Here is a 19822-nt window from a genome sequence, read left to right as displayed (position 1 = left end):
GACTGACATTTCATTTTCTATTTCGTAAGACAATAACGAAGGGATTTATCCTACTGATAGTCGGTTAGGGTATTGGGCTCACGATCGTAAGATTGTGGGTTCGATTCACGGCGACGCGTTGTGTTCTTGAGCAAAATGCTTTATTTCGCGTTGCTTCAGCCCACTCAACTGACAACAATGAGTTGTTTCTGTAAATCATGGGCCAGCGTTGTCACATTCTGTGTCACGTTGAATTTCCTTGAGAACTACGCTAAGAGCACGCGTGTCTGTGGTGTGCTCAGTCATTTGCGCGTTAATTCCATGAGCAGGCTGTTCTGATGTTCAGATCAACTGGAACACTCGTTACCGTAACGGACGGAGTTCCAGTTATAGCTATTTCAACGTAACGAGAAGCTCCTTTGACCTGAAGTAGCTTGCTTACAATGTTGCGTGAGAAAAAGAGATGGAAACCTTACATCATACAAATATGTGCTGTCTTTCTTTATCAAATTGTTTCTTTTAAAAAGACAGGCAATGACATATAAAACAAAGATCGCTAGGTGATGAAAAGATTACAGAATTATGTTCTAGTGGATAAAAAAATTGAAATCTTGTATTTGAAATAAAGGTCGAAGCTCAACATTAACTTTAACAAGTGTACTTATCTAAAAGTTATTGGAGCATATAACAATAGAAATGTAATGAAAACAATGACAAGAAAATAGTATTGATGATTCTATTGGAAACATTATATCGTAGCTCTAGTTTATCTAAAATGTAGATATGAAATATTACTAAATGTTGGATAGGCATGGTTGTGTGGTTAAGAAGTGTTCTTTGCAATCATGTGGTTTTGGACTCGGCTCCACTCTTCAGCTCTTTGGGCAACTGTCTTCTACTATAGCCTTAGGCCGACCAATACCTTGTAAGTTGATTTGGTAGGCAGAAAATGTGCGAAAACCGGCCGTGTGCGTGCGTGTGTGTGTGTGTGTGTGTGTGTGTGTGTGTGTGTGTGTGTGTGTGTGTGTGTGTGTGTGTGTGTGTGTGTCTTCGTGTTTGCCTCATTCCACCGCTTGAAACCTGTGTTTAATTTACGTTCCCATTACATCAACAGTTCAACAAAAGTTACCGATAGAATAGGTAACAGACTAAAAACATTAAGATTGGGCGCAAGTCGTTCGATTAAGGACATTTAAAGCGGTAGCCCGACATAGTCGCAGTCTAATGACAGAAACAAGCGAAAGAATAAAAAGATTAGGTCCGGTATTCAATATAGGATACTATAAGAGTGTAAGCATGAATAGAATTCAGTACTATCAATAACCCACAATTCTATCAATTTGTCTTAGTCTATTGATGGAACATAGTTAATAAAAACTGTTTGCGTCACAGGAAGTTGAGAAAGTAAAGGAGCTTACGATAGTGATGAAATAAATTTTCACTTGCATTTCCCTTCAATTAAATTTCTCTTTAAGTCGTGAATCTGCATAGCTTAATACAGTTTGTCGTCCTTTGAACCATTGCAGCAATGCTGATAACAGCTCTGTGGCTTTAGGAAACTTGAATTGAACGTTTTCAGGGAAGAGATTTTTACTTTTTCTCAGCCAAAATAAACATTATTGAAAATAATGTCCAATCTGGTGACATCTTGTTTGTTTGGAACTTAGAAATAATATATACATATATATATATATATATATATATATATATATATATATATATATATATATATATATATATATATATATATATATATAGTCAGACTTGATTTAAATGTTACAAGTATTCCTATAAAGATTAGCGGTATTTCTCAGATTTTCTTCCTAAATATTTGTTTAAAATTTTAGAACAGGGCCAGCAATTTCAGGATAGGGGATAAGTCGATTATATCAACCCCATTACCACTTATTGTATCGACCCCGAAGGGATAGAAGACAAAGTCGACCACGGTAGACTTTGAACTCACAATTTACATTTGTCCGGCGTGCTAACGATTCTGCCACCACGTCGCCTTCTCTTCCTGAATATTGTTTCCCAATTTTGGCACAAGGCCAGCAAGTTTGGTGGAAGAGGCTAGCCGATTACATCGACCCCAGTGCTCAAATAGTACGTATTTTATTGATCCTGAAGGATGAAAGACAAAATCGACCTCGGCGGAATTTGAACTCAGAACATAAAGATGGACGAAATGCCGTTAAGTATTTTGTCCGGCGTGCTAGCGATCCTACCAGCTTGCCGCCTTCTTTTTAAAATATTGATGGAGGAACAATTTTACTTTTCATTTCAGAATCATCTCCTTCTTCCATTTTTGATCAAGTGCCCTAATACGTACGTAATCTCAGTATTTCAAGTATACGCGCATTTCCGCAATGAAACTTTTTGCAGTAACGACACATCATTCTTTTCGATTTTCAAGATCCATCTCCAGATACTTACACATAACACGGCATCCTTTATGTTACGAAAATATTTTCCACGTTTCCTACTCAAGTTACAGATTTTCCTATCACTACTAGATTTTGAAATCCACAATAATCTACAGATTCTTCGTAGTTCCAAGGCAATATTAACACAATCAAAATCGCAAACAGTTATTAATTATGTACAAAGTAAACATACGCATTGAACTTGAGTAGTGATTAAATACGTGATTCAGTGCCCACATGAAGCCTGTAATTCGTGATTAGTTTTTTTCACTTTCTTTAAAAAATTATATCCACCTGGTTATTCCTCCAACTTATTGACTGAGTATTTTATCGAATTCTTCATAAAAATTGCTTTACTCTGGAACGTGATCCTCATTTATGCATTATCTGGTGACCTTAAAGAACCACTTGTAGTATGCATAACCTCCTCATGGTGTTCTACTATATGAAAACCTATTAGAGCTACAAATGTTATTGATCTTCATAGTGAAGTACAAAGCCTTCGCATTCTAAAGCTTTTCATAGACCAATAAATGTTTCTTTTACTACAGATTTTATGATGGTAATTTTACATCGTATAATATGTATCAGACTTTATACGAAATAGTTTTTTTCAGTTTTCCGTCTCCAAAATTGCATTCCGATAATATTATAGATATCTTTCTCGCCATCTAAAAATTAACAAAAGCTTGAAAAAGATGTTAAGTTAATTAACGGTATCTTTTTACCATTTCCGCCATCCAAAGAGAACAATAACAGAAAGCAACTACAGATTACATGGAACAGAGTTAAAATTCAAGGAAACATTAATTTTTGTCGATACATTAAACCTTTTCTGAAATCCTAGTCTGCATCTCTCGCAAAATTTGGGCCTTCAACTCCAAATCCCACATGTGGTTCACGGTGTCACATATATTGCTCCTTGCAGACAATGAAGACAGCAAAGGCCACGCAGAAATCTCAATATTTACTAACTGGGAGAAACTTACATTGTGTAGTTACTTACGCAGTACATTCAAGAAGGATAACATAGGCTTGAAATTTCTCTTCTTTAACTGCATTAACGGATAAAGAAGAGAGATTTGCTGTTATGTACATGACAGCCTCTTTCATATCTATAAAACACTTCGAGCATCGGAATTATTTTAAAGCAAGCTACAAAAGCCTTCACAGTCTCCAGTCTATACTAAATTCCCCATTTGCTGATGATCTTAAATTTAAGCTTTTCTCTTTTCGATCTGTAATTCTTGCGGCTCTAAAGAGATGCTAACGTCTACGCTGCATTGTGGTCTACAGCGCATTGTTCATGTATTTCAGGTAGTGTTAGTGCTATGCTTTCAAAGCTTATACCCCAACAAGAAAAAAAAGGAAATATTACCCTAGTCATTAACAAATACCACCTTCAGATATCCTCTACTAACTTACCAATATACTGCATCCCTTCTTGTGTCTTCTACCCTTACTACAAGGGTTTGTGAATTAGCAAGTCGTACAGCATCAGTTCCCTACACCACTTTATGCATTTACATTTTATTTTCTCACTATCTTTGTCGCATATCATGCACAAACATTTAGATCTATCGTTTGTCCTTAGAAACCTAATTAGTTTTAACTGCAATAATTACAGCCAAAATCAATACTGACAACAACAGCAGCAATGAAAACATCAGCATCACTATCAAGAGCAATTTAAAACATATCAACCTTGTGTTTTTAACTCACAGAAACAGTTAATTACAACTGAACTGCACAAACTTGAAAGCTGATTTCAGAAATGTTTTTATGGTATTTTGAACTTTATTTATGTCTTGTACTGTACTGATGTTTCGGGATTGACTTATATTGGTTGTATGAATATTTCTTCTCCATGCATCTATGTTGTCGGAATCGTTTTTCGGTTAGTCAATGTATTTATGCATAAAAACTTGTTTCTTTTTAATACCAATGACCAATTTGCCTGTCTCTTGTTCTTCAGTTTTTTTTTATCACAACTTAATTTCACTATCACAGTGAATATATGAAAGAGTTTCCAACCATCTTCTTGAAAAGATAACTTAATTTTTAGATACTTTGTCATATTGTTGCTTAAGCTTTCTGTGAAACAGGTATCTATCAAAATTCTTTCTATTCTTGCGGAGAATGATGATTATTTTACTTACACACGTAAATCTAAAATATGAGGAATTTCGTGTCAGAATACTCTCTCACCTAGATTTCGATCTTGTTCTACAGTAACAAATCATGAATGTTTTCTTTAAGCACAGTAGTTGGTTCTTCGACTTTAAATATCTGCATGGTATTCGAAAATTTAAATAAGTCTTTTTGATACCTGTTTATACAATTAGACCGATAGGATGAAACGAATATAAACGAATATATAACAAATAAAAGATCACAATTTTTTTCTTTTTCTTCCTTTCACTTTGTAGTGTTAAGTATTGTAACAGCTAAGCGTATTTCTTTTATGGTTCTTTAATACCTTTGGATTAGGAGTGTTCAAGCACTCGAAATTCTTAGATTATTTATTTAGTCAGGTGTTATCGCAGATATATGCATTTTCTAAAGCTAATTCTCACTAAATATCGATAGTCACTGATAACTGATGGTGTTGTAAAGGCGTTTGATAAAGACACAGCTACCATGTTGTGTATGTAGTTCATAAGCTAGCAAAAGACTTTATCAGGAATCCAATTCACAAACGAATCCATAATCTAAATAACTCAAAAGTTAGACGTAATTTACTTTGGCTTGTTCAGAGCAATGAGACTTTTAGCATCTCAATATTCAGTAAACTTGACCAGATAGCCATCATTGCCTATATAGTTCTCAACAAAGCTGCGATAAATTTATAGCGTTCTTGGCACAGAAAAAGTTCAGTGGAATTTATTCCTGTCGGCTTTTGCTAAACGCTGACCATAAAACATTGAAGTTGATGAGCAGTCCTATCTCTAAATTACAGTCAGTGAGAGAACGAGAAAGCAAGAGAAGGTGAGAGATTTCTACATATTTCTACTCTGACTAGATAAGGGTGAATAAAGAACACCAGAGACCTCGATTAAAAACCCAATTTTTGGGTCAGTGGCATAATCCTTCCAGTAAGTACTCAGTCACCCATTTCAAAGATAGAGTAAAGAAATAAGTTGGTGGAGACAGCAAAAGATATCTCTTTTTCATTTTTAATTCCATTTTTTTTTATCTCATTTTGTTCTATTCTCACAACAGAGCAAAGGGAGTCCGAGAAAAAGGTGTTGTGATGATAATGCAATAGAAAAAGTGTAACTCTCTCAGTAAATTAGATTACTATCTCAAGGGAGAATATAGAAGGCGAAAGCATAACAAAATATGAAAAGATAATATATGCATGTATATACGTATGTATGTGTTTTATATACATATATAATTGCGTGTGTGTGTTTGTGTGTGTGTCTGTGTATCTATGTATGTACATAGATGTTATCAAGAATCAGTAACACTTGATAGATTTAGTAATTCAGCTCTTGAAGTAGATATCTGATTGCTTAGATACATGTCTCTAAAGGGAAGCTGAATTTAATTTGTCATCGACAGTTTTCTCACACTGTGGACATACATTTCGACTAGAATGCCCACACAAAGACTAATACAAAACATACTTGTTTTATTTGTCAAAATCTAGTGTAATATTACTCTATATATGTCCTAAATTAGATTACCATGAATGCGTGCAAGAATATGTTTGTATACCTTCCAAAATGTTTGTGAATGTACGTATTAGTGTGTCTGTGTGTGTACAGTTATACATACGTACATTATATATATATATATATATATATATAAATTTAGAAAGAGAGAAGTGAAGGAGAGACATACATACTCAACAAACACATATATAGATACAATATACAGACGTGTGTGTGTGTGTGTGTGTGTGTGTGTGTGTGTGTGTGTGTGTATACATTTGCAATGCAAACAACAGACTATAATTATGTTAAAATATATCTGAAAACTATTTCGTTACCAATAATAGTACATAGCAGAATATTCAATTGTTAAACGCAACAAGTTCTAAGTAATTATCACAGGAGGCCTTATTCCCTGCTGTAGGCCTTACAGCAGTAGTTTCTATAAAACTGATGGATGATTTGTTGGCAGTGCTGACTTGAATTTTTAAATTGTCTTGCACGTATGAAATACTATATGCGAATGTCTTTCGTCCTAGCCAGGGAACACAAATTATCGCTCGTTCAACGTAATACTAGGAAAACCAGAGAAAAAGCTCAACTTTAGAAAGCTCAACTTTAGAAATCTTGTTGAGTTTTTTGTTAGTTGCGTGGCCAAGATAAAAGGGTTACATTCAGTTTGAAATTCTCTCTGAAAGTGTATGTGTGTGTGTGTGTGTGTGTAAATAAATAAACAAATAAATATATGAGGGAGCGAGAGATAAGCGACATGTTATTGAACTGCGGCTTTAACTCTGAAACTTCACTTCTGAAACGAGTCTTCAGGACCATTTTATAATAAAGAACGTTGTCAGTTCACAACTAGAAACTTTGAACTTGAAGACATGCTTACACGTATGCATGCAAATAAACACATTTATGAGATCTCTTTCTCTCTCTTTCTCTCTCTCTCTCTCTCTTTCTCTCTCTCTCTTTCTCTCTCTTCTCTCTCTCTCTCTCTCTCTCTCTCTCTTTCTCTCTCTCTTTCTCTCTCTCTCTCTCTCTCTCTCTCTCTCTCTCTCTCTCTCCCTCAAAAGCATAAGAGCGAGTAGCTTGGTTGTAATCGAGGGAATGAATAAAAATATATGCTTCTTATAAAGGCAAGTAGTTTTGAAAGGAGTTATTTGTTGATGCTTATCGACTCCGATATTTGACTGGAATGCTGTTTTATCAACACCCAAAACCTGAAAAGCAAAGTTAACGTGGCAGCAGGATTTGAACTCGGAAAAAAAAAAAAAAAGAAAAAAAAAGCACACGGTGTTTTCTGAGGTTTTAACGATTCTACCAATTTCGGTGACAATGAATAAATATAATGGTGAAATATATAAAGTTGTCAATAGACTGACAGCCTCGAAATCAGTGACAGTTTTAGTAGATGAAGAATAAATAACTGTTATGTCCAATCGAGGAAAATAACGATGTATTAGCTCTAAGCAGTGTTTAAGCATGAGCAGAATTTAAGTTAGTTGAAGTATGTTTGTGACATATTTCAACTGCCAAAAGGCAAATACACGGCAGTTACCGCGGAGAATATATTTCTCTTATGGTAAAAAGTTGTTAAAATACCCGGTTCGTTCAGTGTCGCCATCTATTAGGAATTCCAGATATCGATTTTTCAAGCTTATTGGCTCTTGTCGATGAGATGTCCCTAGGAGAGGCAACTCTGAACGAACTTATAAAGCCATAGTTTTATGTATGCTTTACTCAACACGTATCCACTTACGCAAATCAGTCAACGTGTTGACTGAAGCATACATAAAGCTATGGTCAATACATAAAGCTATGGTCAACTCTGCTCAACTGTTATGTAATTTAGGAATTATAATAAATATAGAAAGAAGATATAATTAATTTAATCGGTGCTAAAATGTGAAAAAGCTAAAATGGATATTGGCAAGATTCGAAATTGAAACACAAAATAAAAGCAGAATAGCACGAAGAATTAAGTTCGGCGCTCTATTTATTTTGTTATTCACTGATTTAGTTGTACAAGAAATAGTGGTGATGATATTGAAGGACTTGGCACAGTTGACTGGGATTCATTTCTGTTGATTCTTGGCAAAACTCCCAATGCATTATCCTACAGAAACCACACCGATATCAGATAACACTGTAATTTCCTATAGAATACGTACGGTCTGATCTTATTTACTCCAGTCCTTTTAGTGGAACTTAAAAAGTGTTTGTACAGGCTATATATGGATTGAAACATGCCTACGCACTCACGCGCAACGCACACACAACACACACACAAGCACACATATGTAGGAGGATAGCTAATCATACATTCACAAGTATATATACATGCAAATACATATACGTGTGTGCTTGCGCGTGTGAGTGTGCATGAGAATAAGGTTGTCTTCAATTGAAGATTATTAATTATATTAAAACGTTTTTTTTTAATAAAAAAGGGGGGGAGTATTAGCAGAGACCTTATAGAAGGAAGTTTTTACGTCAGCGCTTTTTTCCCTGTTTTCAATTTTTCATGCAACCGCGTTATAAGCCCTTCGACAAAAGCTTCTTTCCAACTAATCCGTACTAATCTACTTTATTTAATTTCTTTTTAAGCAAATCTATTTTCGAATACTACGCCTGTATCAAGATATTTTTCTAAAATCTTGTATATATATATATATATATATATATATATATATATATATATATATATATATATACAGGGTGCGCTGGGTAAATTGTCGCCATTTTACATTTTTGATTTCGCGCGCGCGCATTGTTTTGTATAATTTTGTCGACTACACGGTACAGTAGGGTCAGTTGAGCATCGTCTGGAGGAACAACGCCAATATGCTAGAAATATATATCAAATGTCTACAAACTATAAATTTGTTCTCCTTTTTGCACAAGGCCACTGGTATAATCATTTTAATGATTACTTCCTCAATCTATACGCATATGTGTGTGTATGTGTGTGTGTGTGTATTAATTACTGGTAGGCACACAGTATTTCGTTATGCAATCATGATATACTAACAAGTATACTAAACACTTATTATTTAGTAATACGTCTTACCTGTATAAGCAGTACTATTCAATCGCTTTATTTTTTTAAGTTATCTTTAGAAAGTTATCTCTAGAGGTAACTGTTTTTTAATGTCATTAAATAGCACTGCTAACACAGTGAGACGCAGTATTGTCTGATAAAACGTTTAATATGCTTTGTAATATATTATCGTTGCGTAACGAAATATGGTGTTCCTAAAAGCAATTAATACGTACGTACATGATACCAGGAATGTATTTAATATGAAAAATTGGTATATCCAGTTTTCTTAAACCGCGATATAGCACACAGCCACGCTGACATAAGAAATAAATTATAAGTAAACTTTAAACCAAAGGTTTTCAAACAGAGAAATTTAGTAAAATTTGCGCAATGCATATATATATATATATATATATATATATATATAGTAATAATATTAGGGAATAAAAAATTTATTCCAACCTTACAGGCATATATATATATATATATACATATATATATATATATGTGTGTGTGTATATATGTGTGTGTGTGTGTGTATGTATTTCTTTTTTTGCGAATATTTAACAATGAATTATAATTTGGGACCTAACAACTCTACTATAATTGGATACGTGACTGCTGACACGTGACTTCATATTCAATTGCTCATTTATTAATTTCGTTAAAAAAAAATATTAATGTGTCACGAAAAAATTTATTTTAGACAGTGCATCCCCCAGTGTGGAAAGGTTGGAAAGCTCTGCTCTGTTCACTCGACTATGAAATAGAAGTTTGGATGGAAACTGATTTTTCTCATCAGTCAGGCAAATAGGCGTAAGCAGAGTTTCGTTCCAAGCTCAGGCTCTCGCCACAGATAACTTATAGTTCAATCTGAAGTTATAAGCATGACGTCGGCATTTAAGCATCTTAACCTAACATCTATTAGATTTGATAAATAACATTCATTTGGCCATGGATACATATACGTGTATATACATATATATATATATATATATATATATATATATATATATATATATATATACACACACACATATGACATCTGAATGATAGATATTTGCTTTTCTGTCGAATTAACTCATCTCATTTCATATAATATATTTTGTATATTATTAGCTTTTGATGAAAATATTAAAAGCTTGTCTAAATATTCTTTCTGATCATTTTTGAAAGTGAAAGATTAAATTTTTGTTCCCTTCTGTCTTTCTTGTTTTTCTCTACAAAACCCATCCCTCCCTCCTCTCTCTCTCTCTCTCTCTCCATCTCTGTCCCTGTCTTTCTCTCTCTCTCTCTCTCTATCTCTGTCCCTGTCTTTCTCTCTCTCTCTCTCTCTCTGTCTCCATCTCTGTCCTTGTCTTTCTCCCTCTTTCTTTCTCTCTCTCTCTCTCTCTCCCTCTCTCTTGCTACCATCTCTTTCCCTGATTATTTTCTCTCCTTATGGTTATGTATTTCCTGTCATTCTTCTGCTCTCCTCTCTTTCCTCTTCTTCCTTTCTCTTTCTCTCTCTCCCCCTCTCTCTCTCTCTCTCTCACACTCTCTCACTCTCGCGCTTACTCTATTATTTATGTTACTTTTCTTTCCTTTTCCACGTTTTCGTCTTCCTTTCCACATAATCTCTACTAATCTCTCACCCCCTTACTCTCTCTCTCTCTCCCTCCCTCCCTCCCTCCCTCCCTCCCTCCCTCCCTCCCTCCCTCTCCCTCTCTCTCTCTCTCTCTCTCTCTCGTCATTTCTAGTTTAGTTTTCCATTCGTACTACTCTCCAGATCCCTTTTTTTATCGATCCCCTGTCTATTTCAACTGCTCTTTCTTTTTCTCCTCATACCCAATCTCTTCCTTCTCTTTCTAACCAAGAAAACAACTCCCTATCCCTATCTCTCACCTTTCCCTTGTAATTACGCATTATACGTGGAGGCGTAATGGCCCAGTGGTTAGAGCAGCGGACTCGCGGTCGTAGGATCGCGGTTTCGATTCCCAGACCGGGTGTTGTGAGTGTTTATTGAGTATGGGGTGGTGGCGAACCCTGCTGTACTCTTCCACCACAGCTTTCTCTCACTCTTTCTTCCTGCTTCTGTTGTGCCTGTAATTCAAAGGGTCAGCCTTGTCACACTGTGTCACGCTGAATCTCCCCTAGAACTACGTTAAGGGTACATGTGTCTGTGGAGTGCTCAGCCACTTCTACGTTAATTTCACGAGCAGGCTGTTCCGTTGATCGGATCAACTGGAACTCGCGTCGTCGTAACCGACGGAGTGCCACGAGACTCATTATACACTTTCATTCTCTCTCTTTCTCTGTATCACTTTCTCTCTCCCTACTTTTCTGTCTCTCTCCAACTTTTTCATGTGGAATATTCTGCTTTTATCTTCCATTTAGTATTATGTCTTTCGTCTGTCTATTTGATACTCTCTGTCTTTCTGTCTGTCTCACCTATCACACACACTCTCTCTCTTTCTATATATATATATATATATATATATATATATATATATATACATACACACACATCTATCAGTCTGTATCTCTCTCTATATATATATATATGTGTGTGTGTGTGTGTGTGTCTGTGTATGCGTTGTGTGCGTGTGAATGTGTGTGCATGCGTGTGAGTGAATGTGTGTGTGTATGAGTGTGTGTGAATTTGTGTACGTATGTCTGTGTGTATATGTGTGCGTGTGCGCAGGTGCGTATGTGTGTGTGCATTTGTGTGGGTGTTTCTCTTTTAGTCCTGCTACATCTTATTTTCTAACCTTTCTCCGTCGACTCACAAAACATCCTTCACTTTATCTCTCCCACGTTTCTCCTTGATTTTCTTTGATTTCTTTTTCTTTTGTGCATTTTTCTCTCTGGCTTTCTTCTCCTGAACAAAACAACGTATTTCTCACCCCACCCTCATTCACTCTCTATGTCGCTCTTCTCTCAAACACCTGTCTGTTTTTTTTTTATTTCATCTTCCCAACTCTCTTCTTTCACCATCACTTCTATCCCTACTTCGCTATTTCCCCTTCTTCCATCTATCTATCTATCAATCTATTTATCTATCTATCTATCTATCTATCTATCTATCTATCTATCTATCTATCTATCTATCTATCTATCTGTCTGTCTGTCTGTCTGTTTATCTACCTATCTATTTATCTATCTCGGTCGACTGATTATCTTATCTATTTGTCTTTTTCTTCTTCCATTACTACCTCTAGTTACTCTTTTTCTCTCTCTTTCTCTCTCTCTCTCCCTTTCTCTCTCTCCCTCTCTCTCTCTCTCTCTCTCTGTATATATACATATATAATTAAGGGTACTACAAGTAGCACCAGCACGCTAAAAATGGCAGTCAGAAGACAACTACAAAGTCGCTGTCTGACTTTTCAATTTACGATTCTTTTCGTTCTTGATACGGGGTCTTAGGAGGCACAATGGCCCAGTGGTTAGGGCAACGGACTTGCGGTCATAGGATCACGGTTTCGATTCCCAGACCGGGCGTTGTGAGTGTTTATTGAGCGAAAACACCTTAAACTCTACGAGGCTCCGGCAGGGGATGGTGGCGAACCCTGCTGTACTCTTCCACCACAACTTTCTCTCACTCTTACTTCCTGTTTCTGTTGTGCCTGTAATTCAAAGGATCAGCCTTGTCACACACTGTGTCACGCTGAATATCCCCGAGAACTACGTTAAGGGTACATGTGTCTGTGGAGTGCTCAGCCACTTGCACGTTAATTTCATGAGCAGGCTGTTCCGTTGATCGGATCAACTGGAACCCTCGACGTCGTAGGCGACGGAGTACCAACAGCAACGGGGGCTTAGAATTTTTTTCTCATTGCCCCAACTTCAATTAAAGTATGTTGGTGAAAATTTGTGATCGTAGTTGTATCCTGACTGCTATTTTTGGCGTGTCGGTGCTCCCTGTAGTACCCTTAATTATCAATTAACAATTTTTTTACCTCATAATATTTTTTACGCATGCTATACCACTTGATATTATTGTAAACAATTTCTCTCTCTCTCTCTCTCTCTCTCCATCTACCTATTTAGCTATCTATTTATCCGTCTACCAATCTATTTTTCTCACTCTTCCTCACTCTCTTTATCTATCTACTTATCTGTTTTTCTAACTGTCTGTCATCTATTTATCTATTTATTAATTTTTTTCTTTCTTCCTTTTCTAGTTTTTAAAAAACCCAGGTACGCAAAATGAAAAGCGTCACTTGATGTGTGACATTCTGTGCTTCTTCATGCTGACACCATTGGCTGGTGTGAGCATCTGGCTATGTCTGGTGGGCGCCGAATTCTTTTTGCAGTGGGACATCCGTTGGGAAGTACCCGGCCTGGCCTGCCTCGCTGTCTTTCTGCTCATCATCTACATCGTCTGGTGCACGGTAAGATTTACATATTACTCGAAATTTTTCTTTGAATTCGAAGCATATTTTCGTTTATAGCATATCTATTTCTGAAAATTCTGTCAATTAATATGCAGCTCATTGATAAAGATTCAAATTACCAGTATTGGTTTCAAATATTGGCGCAAGGCCAGGAATTTCGGTGGAAGGAAGTAAGTTGATTACATCGACCCCAGTACTCAACAGGTTCTTATTTCATCGGCCCCAAAAGGTTGGAAGACAAAGTCGACCTCGGCGGATTTTGAACCCAGAGCGTAAAAACGGACGAAATGCCTCTAAGCATTTTGCCCGGATGCTAACGATTCGGTCAGCTCGTAACCTTAAATTAACAATATTATAAACCCCTGATCCACGGACCTTCTCTCTTGACCCTCTTTAGCTATTCTAATGTTTCTGTAAGGGTTTTTGTTCCTCTAAACTAGTATGCTTTCTCTAATGAAACACACGTCTTCTGACGTCAACCTTACTTCTTACTTCACACCCCATAGCCTTCTCCGCAATCTCCACCACAATCTGTGTTATTTCACCCAGTCTTTCTCCTTTCTCTCCGGAAGGCCAAAGAACTTCAGTTTCATTTGCCTCTCCCCTCCACACACGCACGCACGCACGCACGCGCGCGCCACGATTTTTCTTGCAATCGTCTTTTTACAGATGCTGAAACTGTAGAGAAGAATGCAACAGTCACTGCGGGCATGCAACAATCATTAAGACAAATCCTTCTCCAGAAGAAGCATAACAAAAATATTTTAACAAAGGCAGGATGACTTCGTCTCGGATACGTTCATTATAATCACTGATTTAGTACAGGTAGCACGAAGAAACTTATAGGGAAATAATTATTTGTCGTTGATGAAACAATGTTAGTCAGTGACTTACAATGTTTTATCTATTTCGAGAAGTATCAGTGAGAATCCGGGAAATGATTAGGCCTTGTTATGACCTCATAAGTGAAACATAATAGCAGCGAAACTAGCTTGGGATTGTCTCCTGAAAAGTATTAATAATTCTAGTAATAAATTTTCTAGTTTTGTATCTATATTCACGGTGGTAGTCCAGCAAGACTGCAGCCGCATAGCTGAAGCGAATAAAAGAATACATACATACATACATACTGATATAATGATTTGGGATACAGAAGTCAAACTGTACAGTTGTGGAAATTAGCTGCCCAGCGGATGTTATTATGTCAGTGAAAAAGAGAACACCTACGCTGAACTGTTGAGAAATCTGCAATTACTCTATCCAGATTACAAGTTCAGGTTTATACCTGGAATTATTGAGGCCCTGGGCTATGTAACACACTAACTAAATAACTATATTGAGAAATTAGGCTTCTCAAAACCAGAAAGGAGAAAGCTAAATCGAAGACTACAGATCCAATCCACCACTAGAACTGTAAAAATCTGTAAAACTTTCCAGAAGTTTATCATTTAAATATATATGAGCATTTCTAGATATGCAACTATATGCATGAGAATATGTACATAAAGGAAAACATACAAATCTGCACATATATATACTTACAAACATACAATTATAAATACCCTGTTGTTGATGTTGAAATTCTAATGAAGTGCCTTAGATCTTGGTTAGAAACCGGCTCTATCTCTATTGGTAAGAAATCTTGAAATAAAACTGAACAATGACATACATACATAGCATCCCAAGAGTTACCGCCTTTTTGTTACCATATTTATATTAAAAATATGTTGCTGTTGTTTCAATTAATTTTGAAAATATTGAAGAATTTCTTAAAATAACTTATCCTTTATTTAAAAATGTTTTAAACAAATTAACTTGAAATTTTAATTTAGATCACCTTAAAACGGAAATTTGTGTCACAAAACTGAGAATGGTCTCAGGCGGATTCAGATCAAAAGGGTACTGCTTACCCTTTCACATGGCTATATTTCTCATTTATGTGTCTATGTTCATTTATCGAATATCTAAAGTGAATGTATATATGAGTATATTTGTGTATGTATCAATTTTCTGGCAAAACCCAGTTCATCGAAATACTTATGCTTAGATTTTATTTCATTCAAAAGATCTTACTCATAACACGAGTGTTTATGATTTCTGTCCATTTCCTGTTTTTCCTTTTTACATTCCTGTCATACAGCGAGAAATTGTGTTGTCCAACAGAGTCTGAAATGGAGTTAATTTTAATGCTATCACTAGTAGTGATATTAAACTGACATCAGTTAATTTAGCAGAAAAATAAGTAAGTTCGCTGCATCACTTCAAAGTAATTAACATTAGATTAGGTGTTATATCCCACTATATAAGGAGAGAATACGGTTCGCAAAATTCATACAAACTATCTATGTCTCCCGATCGCAGATTGCGCACGTTTGATAAAAAACCATAAAAATAGCCTAACTTTGGTTCAATTCAATAAGAATATATTTTATGCACATATTTAGTTGACAATCTTTTATTTATCCAATATCTAAAGCGATATAGACTTCTTCAAAAATAGAAAAATGTCTGTCAGTATTTAATTAAGGCAAGAAGTGATACATCTCTTTGAAAATACGTTATATCTATGGCAATAATCATATATAATTATGAATTTTTACTGCTGAAATTCTTCTTCTTCATCACAACATATCCCTATCAATCTTTTAAATGAAATATTACCCACTGTCTCAATGATTCTTTTCTCATAAAAGGTGCTAAGAATTATTGATAGCTGCAGAAGACAAGAGATCGTGTGTGGAACATGAAAAAAAGAAAGGAAAAAAAATTGTTATAAAAGATTAAGCATTAGTGTTGAAAAAGAAATATCATTTGCGGAAATTGATTTAGTAGAAGGGGAAAAATGTGTTATAATAATATGAAGAAAAGTGTCATATAGCCAATTATTTCACTGGCAATGAACCAATTTATATAAGGTTTACAGAATATTTATGCATTTATCTGTCTATCGATATCTATTCGTTATATATATGTGTATATACACACACACACACACACACACACATACAGACGTATGTATGTATGTATGTATGTATGTGCATATGTATATATATTATGCATGCACGTTTGAGCCCGTGCGTCATCATCATAGTCATCATCTTAACTTATTGGCAAAGATGAAAGATTACTTGAATATATTTTTTATATATGAATGCGCGTATATAGCTATCCAACTTATGCACGTATGTATGTATGTATGTATGTATGTATGTATGCATGTATGTATGTATATATGTATTTGCATACATATTAATATATACAGTTAGGCATATATATGCGCGTGGGCGGGTGTTTGTACGCATATACATATATTCATATATGTATAAATATATATATATAAACATATACGCATATATGTAAGTACATATACATATATATATGTATGTGCATATATACATACGCACATATATATACATATATACACACACACACACATGCACATATATACGTGCTTTTGTATGTATATGTATTTACACACGCACGGACGCATGTATTATCTTGTTATTGCTTAATATTTGGCTGGAGTCAGTGATTGGAATGCAGCCAAATTGAGACACGCTGACATGGCTTTTGTCGATCTTATCAACCTCAGTCCTTATTTCAGTGTGATACTATTTTATCGTTTTCTGTTTCTCCAACAGCTAAGTTATCTTCCTTTTAATGCTAATACTTATCATTCATAGCACTTTTGTTTCCATTTTCCTTTCTCTCTTTTTCCTTCTTATAAATGAACGAAACTAAAAACCTTCTCTTTTTTTTATTTATTTTGTTTGTTTGTTTGGAACTGTTAGAAATAGCAGCTAAATCTCCCTTTAATCACACGCTCCAGATTTCTTCTAAGAGAAGGACATATTTATAGATACTCCTAGAAAGACGAGATGAGCATGATTAGATTGACATTAATTATAGAGCTATTTCTTTGATCAGAGACAATAACGTCATCAACAGTATTAAAAAGGAATAAGTATACACTTTACGTCAACTTTATACAAATATGCTTTTGAACTTTCTAATGTAGGGTTTTTATTTTTATTTATTGGAAGTCACTCTCAACCCAGACTGTAAGTAGTCAGCAATATGAGAGGCTTCAAACAACACTTAGAACATTGGGATTTACAAAATGAAATTATTTTCATCTCTAATTTAGAGAAGCTGCTCAAAAGTTCATACAAAGATCAACATAATATTTAATAGAAATAAGATTTTTATGGGAAACATGAAAGAAGGAAGTGAGTTCTATGAAAACAATTTTCGAGCAAAGAATCTATTAGAGCAGAAACATTTTTGGAAGAGCGGACAACATCAGATAAAGGATGTGAATTAGCAACATAAGCCCACTACAAGGCTGCGCAGTAGCTTGGGCGTAAGTGTACCACGGTTTCACTATATGTTGCTTTCGAATTTTGGCACAAAGCCAGAAATTTCAGGGAAGGGGTTAAGTCAATTACATCGACACCAATGTTCAGCTGTTACTTATTTCATCGACCCCGAAAGGATGAAAAGCAAAATCGACCTCGGTGGCATTTGGACTCAACGTATAGACAGACGAAATGCTACTAAGCATTTTGCCCGGTGTGCTAACGATTCAGCCAGCTCACCGCCATACTTTCTCTATATATTGGTCAGCAATTTTGGTACAGGGTCAGCAATTTTAGGGAAGAGTAAGTCAATTACATTGACCCCAGTATTCAACTGGTACTTATTTTATCTACTCCCGAAAGGATGAAAGGCGAAGTTGACCTCGGTGGTATTTGAACTCAGAAGATAATGATGTATGAAATACCGCTAAGCGTTTTGCTGGTGCGCTAACAATTCTGCATGGTCACCGTCTTATTTCCTCTATATATTTCCATGTGTACTTCTTGCCAGTGAATATCTTATTTCGAGACACTTACCCAGGTTCACTTGCATCGATTTTGCATATTGGTTAACGGTATCTAATGAGATTTGATTTCTCCTTCATCTCCTCCACCAAACATTTAACTTGTCTTTCATATACCTCAATATCTACTGCGACGTTTTGGAGCGTTTCAGAGAGGACATTCGGCAAAAGCGACGGGGTCTGTGGAGCGCGAAAAATTGAATTCTTCACGACGGCAGTGCACCGTCACTGAGCTCTCCTAACTCGTAAGTTTCTCGCCAAAAAGCAACACAGTATCGCTTCCGCATACGCCCTATTCGCCAGATTTAGCACCCGCAGACTTCCATCTCTTCTCCAAGATGAAAATGCAGCTCAAAGGTTGCCTTTTTAACACCGTTGTCGAGGTCCAGAGCGCATTGCAGAAGGTCCTCGACTGGCTTACGGAAAATGACTTCCAGGCCGGATTTCTAAAGTGACAGGAACGCTGGAACCGGTGTTTTGCTGTGCAAGATGACTGTTTCGAAGGAGATGATGTTAAAAGTTAAGTAAATGAGTCCTGGAACATTTTGATACCACCTTGTAACTGTGTCAAGGCATATATGCTTAGGTCCTCAATGAAAATATTTCTATTTTTTATTGCTTATTCTTGTGAAGTGGGTTTGCTTGCACAGAGTTAATTAAGGCTAGTCAAGAAGTTCAAGAAGAACAAAAAAAATCTTGTAAAAAAACATCATTTCAGACAGATTCAGCACAGTTTCTGAAGCAGAAATATCGTTATAGTAAATATTCTGCTCAATTCCACAAATTTGCTTGTCACATACTTGACCTTAATCATTTGAGCATGTCCCTTAGTGGCCGACAATATGTGCATCTCTGATCAGGAGCATCATAGCCATGTGTTGGGGAGCACCATAGCTATGTGTTGGAGAGAATCATAGCCATATGTTGAAAGGGGTTTGAATAAATATTGTAACAAAAGCAAAATGTGAAGGAAATATTAGCCATTTTTCATACGTTCTAGGGGTAAGCAAACAGAAAATAGTAGTTTGCTATCCAAGGACAAAAATCGGCGATAAACATTAATTATAATTAATATCTGTTATCTTTGAAAGGTATTGTATATAACAAATATTTTAAGACACAGGAAAGATCTTTGTATCCAAACCTGAACCAGCAATCTACTCTCGTAGGATTTTTTATTAATGCTTTCAGTATGCCAGTTAGAATTTCTAGGGTATTTCATTTGCTTTTCAAGCGTTGCTATGTCTTAAAAAAAGCCGTATTATATTCGTTAAGCTTTATATTTCAAATGCAGAATTCCCATGCATTTCAGATGCATCTCATCTATGAATAAAGTTGATGGCTTAGATTTCTACATTAAACAAAATAGCTTTTGATCCATTATATGACTTGTAATTCTTAGAATGAACCCGCAATAGCTATTTCGCTTTTCATCTCTCCGAAACGCACAGAGG

The 19822-nt window shown here is 35.7% G+C and overlaps 1 protein-coding gene across 2 annotated transcripts in view; it reads left to right on the top strand.

Moving 5' to 3' along the window:
* The window catches only part of LOC106874350 (uncharacterized), a 550150-nt gene that overhangs the window by 497903 nt on the left and 32425 nt on the right, over nucleotides 1–19822 (top strand). For both annotated transcript variants that reach the window (XM_052976981.2, XM_089344826.1), the window contains exon 5: nucleotides 13274–13483. In XM_052976981.2, the coding sequence (XP_052832941.1) occupies nucleotides 13274–13483 (210 nt within the window). The remainder of the gene's footprint in view (nucleotides 1–13273; nucleotides 13484–19822) is intronic.

This window comes from Octopus bimaculoides, chromosome 2 (assembly GCF_046866305.1).
Source record: "Octopus bimaculoides isolate indiv1 chromosome 2, ASM4686630v1, whole genome shotgun sequence".
NCBI lineage: Eukaryota > Metazoa > Mollusca > Cephalopoda > Octopoda > Octopodidae > Octopus > Octopus bimaculoides.
Note: the sequence above shows the minus strand (reverse complement) of the source record. Positions and strands in the feature narration are given on the sequence as shown.